Source organism: Triplophysa dalaica, chromosome 3 (genome assembly GCF_015846415.1).
Source record: "Triplophysa dalaica isolate WHDGS20190420 chromosome 3, ASM1584641v1, whole genome shotgun sequence".
Taxonomy (NCBI): domain Eukaryota; kingdom Metazoa; phylum Chordata; class Actinopteri; order Cypriniformes; family Nemacheilidae; genus Triplophysa; species Triplophysa dalaica.
This window is the reverse complement of record NC_079544.1, coordinates 2,054,670-2,062,265: the sequence shown is the minus strand read 5'-3', so window position 1 is coordinate 2,062,265 and position 7,596 is coordinate 2,054,670. Positions and strand designations below refer to the sequence as shown.

General features: G+C 39.6%; 1 protein-coding gene across 1 annotated transcript; it reads left to right on the top strand.

The window, feature by feature from the left end:
• Positions 1-989: 989 nt before the first annotated feature.
• Positions 990-7,064, top strand: LOC130417509 (zinc finger protein 345-like). Its single transcript, XM_056743104.1, has 2 exons — positions 990-4,204; positions 4,395-7,064. The coding sequence occupies exons 1-2, from the start codon at positions 4,120-4,122 to the stop codon at positions 6,395-6,397; spliced, it is 2,088 nt and encodes a 695-aa protein (XP_056599082.1). The 5' UTR covers positions 990-4,119; the 3' UTR covers positions 6,398-7,064.
• The last annotated feature ends 532 nt before the right edge of the window (positions 7,065-7,596 follow it).

The following is a 7,596-nucleotide window of genomic DNA, read 5'->3' as shown; positions in this document are numbered from 1 at the left end:
TGTGAGGATTTCATGGTCAATTTTATTTGTGTTTAAAATATTAACGTTAATGCGTGTTAGGTATGGTGATGTCATGACAACATCAACATGTCGTAGATTCGTAGCGATTATATAAATTCATTTTACTTTTTTTAAATAGTTTATAGAGCTATTGGGGTAAGTAAATATATATGTGCACCTTTTAGTGGGCAGGAATAATTGGAACATGAGAGTGGGAAAAGAAACAAGTGTGAATGAGTAATTGTGATTTGTTATTATAACTGCCTCGAAAGGAAATTCAAATTCTCACTTTGCACGTTGGCAGTTTTTTTTGTGCACGCTCTCTGAGACGGAGTGTCACGTGTGACGCGGTAAACGTTGGAATAAGCGTTTTTGACATTTTTAGGTCATTATGTGAAAAAGACACTGATGAATGATACACCAGACAAAATCTTTAGCTTTTAGTAGAAAAAAAACAACCTTTGGGTGAATAATGCCAAATTCTAATTTTATTTATTTTTTATTTTAGAAAAACTTTCTATTTTTGTTACTGAGATCGAAGTTATGATGGTGATAAAACAATGTACAATGTACATAAAAACAATGTACATAAAAAAATGTATAAAGTGTCTTTTTTGTAGTTGTGTATTTCCTACCGGGCAGGGGAAGGGAAGCGGTAAATAAAATGAAAACGAAAGTTTCTTGGCAGTTAAACACATCATGCTTTTGGCATTTAGAATAGGCTCAGATAGATTTCAGCCTAATAGGGGTACCTGCACTGAATCACCAATTTCACATGTATTTTGTGTATTTTCAAAATACAAAATACTGTATTTGTATTTAAATACATTTTTCCACACAGTATTTTGTATTTGTATTTAAATATACTTTTCCACACAGTATTTTGTATTTGTATTTTAAATACATTTACATGTATTTATGCCCATCCCGTATTTCCCGTAAAAACGTATTTCTTGTTTTTTTTTTTAGCTTGTTTGCTATACACATTGTCACATATCTGCTTTTAGACTTTTTTTTTTTATAAATCATAAATGACAAGGAGGCTGCAGCTTCTCGCAATGCAAAGAGACGGTTGGTGTGGTCTTCAGATTATGACGCGTATCACTCTGTTTCTCCATTTCCAACTCAGTCCCATCGTGGATTTTGCATGTGTAGTCGAAAGACAAACTGCTGCAACCTTCATCGTATATTTCACACCACATTCATTGTTTCAGTTTAATATAATTCCCACATTTCCTCCCGTTGAGTTAAATATATATATATATATATATATTAGATCGTTTGTTCATTAATTCATATAGTCTGAACCAGCCAGCTAGCAAACTGCACACGATGGCAGACAGTGCTAATATTGTCAACCTGATTTTGGCAAAGCCATTAGAAAGTCTTCCTTACAAGGAGAAACTCAGAATTAAACAGCAGGGCAGATCAACACCTAAGATTGATTTAGTGATAGGGAAAAGTAACAGGTCTTTTCAGCTCTCCTGGTATGACAAAGTTACCTGGCTGACTGGAAGTGCTGTGAAAAAGAAAATGTACTGCTGGCCATGTCTCTTGATGAAACCATCTCATGGATGTGTTGTTTGGTCAAAATTGGGGTTTGGAGATCTGTCAAACTTTGACAGGGCATATAAAAGGCATGAAAATAGAAATGAACATGTGAGTGCATGTGCAAGATTAAGTTGCATGGGCAGGATCAGGGTTGAGCATGCAATCAATGAAGGTGCTTGCATTCAAATATCCTGCCGTGCCCAACTCTCTGTCATTGTTCGCTATGTGGATAGTGCAGGTAAAATTCAGGAGCGCTTCATTGGATTTTTTTATGTTTCTTGGGGGCGAGATGCTCAATCCGTTTTGATATTTTAAATGAGAACATGCAGGGCTACAATTTTAAGGATAAGCTTGTGGCACAGACCTATGATGGGGCTGCTGTCATGGCTTCAGCTCTCAATGGTCTGCAGGCCAAAGTGAAAGCAATAGCCCCAAGTGCAATGTTTGTGCATTGCTATGCACACAGACTGAATCTGGTGCTGTCACAGGGGGCCAAATGCTTGCCTGAGTGCAGAATTTTTTTTGCATCACTCTCTGGGTTTGCCACATTTTTCTCAAAATCCACAAAGAGGACGTCTTTTCTGGAGTCTGCAGGCTGCTCAAGGTTGCCCAGAAACGATCCTACTCTATGGAATTTCACATCACGAATAGTGAGCACTGTGGCAAACAATTATGATGGCCTCCTGCAGACATTTGATAACATCATTACAGATACGACAATGGATGATGATACACTGGATTGTGCCAAAGGCTTCGTGAGGAAACTGGAGGATTTTGAGTTTGTGTTCATGTTGTACACATACAGTTGAAGGAAAAGTATGTGAACCCTTTGGGCTTACTTGGATTTCTTCATAAATTGGTCATAAAATGTTTTCTGATCTTCATCTAAGTCACAACAATAGAGAAACACAGTCTACTTAAACTAATACCGCACAAACATTATACGTTTTCATGTTTTTATTGAACACAACATGTAAACATTCATAGTGCAGGGTGAAAAAAGTATGTGAACCTTTGGGTTTAATAACTGGTTGACCCTCCTTTGGCAGCAATAACCTCAACCAAACGTTTCCTATAGTTGCAGATCAGACCTGCACAACGGTCAGGAGAAATTTTGGACCATTCCTCTTTACAAAAGTGTTTCAGTTCAGCAATATTCTTGGGATGTCTGGTGTGAATCGCTCTCTTGAGGTCATGCCACAGCATCTCAATCGGGTTGAGGTTCACATACTTTTTCTTTCAATTGTATGAACAAATCTTCTCTGAGACTGATGTGGTCTTTGATATTGTCCAGCAGAGAGCGATGGGTGTTCTTTACTGCAAGAAAATAATTGAGTCTCTTCTTGCATTTGTCAAAGAGAAGAGGTCAGAGGGGGCTTTCCAAGCTGTTTATGCCAAAGCAGCAGATCTCACATCAGACCCAAGAGATGAGCCCATGAGAAAGCGCCGTCTGACCCAGTTGCAGGATCCCCAAGAGCGCTACAGAAATCTGTACATGGCCATCCTTGATAACATCTTGTAGTAGATTCCTCGTTTTTCAAATTAGGGAAAGTATGCTTTTCTTAGAATAAGTCAATCCGGGGAAATTTGATAACATGAGACAAGCATTTCCAGAGGAGGCCTTCCAATGTGTCCTGAAAAGTTATGGCCATCACTTTGATTCAGGGAGACTGAGGTCTGAACTTCAAGTCCTGTATTCAGATCAGGACTTGCGGAGTAACAGGGGAAAGCTGTGTGATTACTTGGTGTTCCTTAAAGACATGGAGTTGGACAGTGCAATGCCTCAGCTTTACAAACTGTTCTCATTAGTGGCAACAATTGGAGCTACATCTGCAGGTGTAGAAAGGAGCTTCTCCTGTTTAAAGCAGCTCAAATCCTACACCCGTAACACAATGGGCCAAGGCCGTTTAAGCAGCCTAGCTCTGCTGGCCATTGAGAGGACACTGGTCAAGTCACTGGAAAAGACGCATAGTTGGTACGACAGGGTTACAGAGCATTTTCTTGAAAAGGACGTAGGGCAGAATATACATATAAATAAATGGAAAATTTTTATGATTTAGGCCGAAAATTAGCTTCCCCTCTTTAAAAGATCAGCAGCCGCCACTGTATCACATGTTTTGTGATATGGCATTTTCTGTTTGCTCAGAAGCATTTTGTAAACTGCAGTTCTAAAGCTGTAATAAGGAATAAAGAAATAAAGAAACTTAAAATGTTTAACATCTTTTCATATCGTGTATTTTTGCATCAAATTATAGAGCGTAGTATCGATTACAGTATTTATAAGTATCGATATCAGTATCAATATTGATAAAATCTTAACGATACCCATCCCTAGCCCTACTGCCCAACTTAAAGTCAAAATCCAATATCAGTTGACCTCTATCTATAATCAAACCGTATTTTCACATTTTTTTATTATTTACTTGAAAGTGATCATGTGAGCATTTACAAAAGTTCTCATTGATTTGGGCAGATCTGTTCCTACAAATGCAATTGAAGAGGCTGCTTCATCCAAAAGTAGGACTTACACAAGGTGTAAATGCAACTTCTGTGTGCATGTTGTGAAAAATGGAGATTGTTAAAGATGAGGTTGAAGAGATGAGTAATTTAGATCCATTCAGAGTGAAATATGAAGATACGGAGGAACGAACAGGTTGGTGTCCATAAACGATTAATGAAGAAACATAAATGTAAAATTTACAGATTTATTGGATGTTGTTAAGAATAGAAAAATGTATATACGTATAGCATTTATCTACAATTTTATTATTTACTGGTCAGAAAATGACCTTTATAGATCAGGAAGTATCACGAAAACATAACTTTTTATTGTTTTGTTTTAGATCTGCTGGAAATGAAAGATGAAAGTGATGAAGTGAATGGACTGGAGGAGACACATCAGTATCAGAAACCTCATCGTTTCAAAATGGAAGAAATATCTTCTGATTGCTCAGAGATGGAAAATGCTTGTTCAAACACAAGGCAAAGCATGAAAACAAGAGAATCTTTCACTTGCCCTCAGTGTGAAGAGGGCTTTGCTTTGAAAACAGACTTTGAGCTGCACATGAGCGGCCACACTGGAGAAAAGATGTTCACCTGCCCTCAGTGTGGAGAACATTTCTCGTACAGAGAACAGTTTCGAAACCACATAAGAACTCACACTAAAGAGCGTCTACATCCATGTCTTCAGTGTGAAAAGAGTTTTAGAGAGACTAGTATGCTTAGTAACCACATGAGAATTCACTCTGAAGATCGCCTGTACCCTTGTCCTCAGTGTTTGAAAAGATTTAGACAGAGAAGTGCCCTTAAAGCACATTTGAAAATCCACACTGGAGAGCGCCCATACACCTGTGTTCAGTGTGGAAGGAGTTTTAGAGAGAATAGTGCGCTTAATATCCACATGAGAATTCACACTGGAGAGCGCCCATACACGTGTGTTCAGTGTGGAAAGAGTTTTAGAGAGAATAGTGCGCTTAATATCCACATGAGAATCCACACTGGAGAGCGCCCATACACCTGTGTTCAGTGTGGAAAGAGTTTTAGAGAGAATAGTGCGCTTAATATCCACATGAGAATCCACACTGGAGAGCGCCCATACACCTGTGTTCAGTGTGGAAAGAGTTTTAGAGAGAATAGTGCGCTTAATATCCACATGAGAATCCACACTGGAGAGCGCCCATACACGTGTGTTCAGTGTGGAAAGAGTTTTAGAGAGAATAGTGCGCTTAATAACCACATGAGAATTCACACTGGAGAGCGCCCGTACACATGTGTTCAGTGTGGAAAGAGTTTTAGACAGAATGGTGCGCTTAATGAACACATGAGTATTCACACTGGAGAGCGCCCGTACACATGTGTTCAGTGTGGAAAGAGTTTTAGACACAACGGTATGCTCAATGAACACATGAAAATTCACACTGGAGAGCGCCCGTACCCGTGTCCTCAGTGTGGAAAAAGTTTCAGACAGAGTAGTGCGCTTAATAAACACATGAAAATTCACACTGTAGACAACCCGTACCCATGTCCTCAGTGTGGAAAAAGTTTTAGAGAGAATGGTGCGCTCAAGGAACACATGAGTATTCACACTGGAGAGCGCCCGTACACATGTGTTCAGTGTGGAAAGAGTTTTAGATTGAAAAGTTTGCTTAATTTCCACATGAGTATTCACACTGGAGAGCGCCCGTACACGTGTGTTCAGTGTGGAAAGAGTTTTAGATTGAAAAGTACCCTTAATTTACACATGAGAATTCACACTGGAGAGCGCCCGTACACGTGTGTTCAGTGTGGAAAGAGTTTTAGATTGAAAAGTACCCTTAATTTACACATGAGAATTCACACTGGAGAGCGCCCTTACACGTGTGTTCAGTGTGGAAAGAGTTTCGGACAGAATAGTGCGCTTAATAAACACATGAGAATTCACACTGGAGAGCGCCCGTACACGTGTCTTCAGTGTGGAAAAAGTTTCGGACAGAGAAGTGTGCTTAATAAACACATGAGTATTCACACTGGAGAGCGCCCATACACATGTGTTCAGTGTGGAAAGAGTTTTAGACACAATGGTATGCTCAATGAACACATGCAAATTCACACTGTACACCGCCCGTACCCGTGTCCTCAGTGTGGAAAAAGTTTCAGACAGAGTAGTGCGCTCAATAAACACATGAGAATTCACACTGGAGAGCGCCCGTATCCGTGTCCTCAGTGTGGAAAAAGTTTTAAAGAGAATGGTGCGCTCAAGGAACACATGAGAATTCACACTGGAGAGCGGCCGTACACGTGTGTTCATTGTGGAAAGAGTTTTACAAGGAATGGTAACCTTAACTCCCACATGAAAATTCACTCTTGAGACAGTCCTTACACACTCAAACGTTCAACCTGGACAATTGTTTAGAGAGTTTTCCAAACCTGCAAGATACCAAGAACCATCTGGATAGAATGCGTTCATTGTTGAGGAGTGGAGGATTTGAAATTCCACAGTGGATAAGAAGCCAGTATGAAAGTATGAACTCTGGATCAATAATGATCATTCGGATCCGACGAAAGGAGCTTGTATTTAATATTTACAATGCGCAATATTTATAGATGCTTTGCTAGACAGTATGTTCTTTTGGGTTATATAACCCCTTTTACAACCCGAGCAAATGTTGGACAAGCCTCGCGACTGGGATGATTCCAGCTAACTGCACACGCAACTCACCAAACGGACGAGACGTTTATACTTGACATGTTTGCCGTTGAGATCTTCTTTAAAACGACAGGAGGCGCACACACCAAATCGTCCTGTAAATCCGCAGGAAGTAGAAGAAAAGTAGGAATTTTACCGGAATTACGTAAAATCATGAAGGAAATTTAGGAGATTTTGTGTTGTTGCTACTATAAAAAAAATTGTGAAAAAGGAGATGGAATGTTCGCCCACTGCATGCCACAAAACGTGGAGATGTAGAATAAATCGCTATTGTGAAGCAGATACGTGTGCTGGATGGGAAAATGCATTTCAAACTATTGTTTGTTGATTTAATAAATTTTTACATCAAACTTTTTGTTCACTGTTTCATTTCTGTGCATAATGATGACACATTTTCTGCATTGTTTTATATTGTTGGTTAGGGACTCCTGTGAACATTTTGATGGAAGTTTATTGATCAGAAAGTTTCAAAATACAGCTCTGGGTTGTCTCAGACACAACGTCTCACAAAGAACCAACCCAGAAAAACAGTTTTACAACATATTTATACTATTTGTCGACGTGTCTCTTCTTTCTGCTGGGCGTGGTGTTCGCCTGGTGCTTGTCCAATCAGCTTTCACTCCTTTGTTTCTCCTAATTCCTGCAAAACATCACATGACAAGACCCACACCCAATTTCTGCCCAACATCTGTCTTTTCTAAGTGGTCTGCTATTGCTATGTGTGTGCGTGCAGATTCCATCTTGCTTTGTTTCTACATTTCAATTTGTTATCTACATCCACATACTCTGAGGCTCCAACTGCCCTTCAGCGACCTCCTCTTATCTCTGCAAACAAGGCTGCTCCCCCACACACATTCCAC

Bases quoted from the DNA above. Each gene is read 5' to 3' on its own strand.
- LOC130417509 (XM_056743104.1), top strand. From the start codon at position 4,120: ATGGAGATTGTTAAAGATGAGGTTGAAGAGATGAGTAATTTAGATCCA. The intron at 4,205-4,394 runs GTTGGTGTCCAT...GTTTTGTTTTAG, and splicing joins AGATACGGAGGAACGAACAG to ATCTGCTGGAAATGAAAGAT.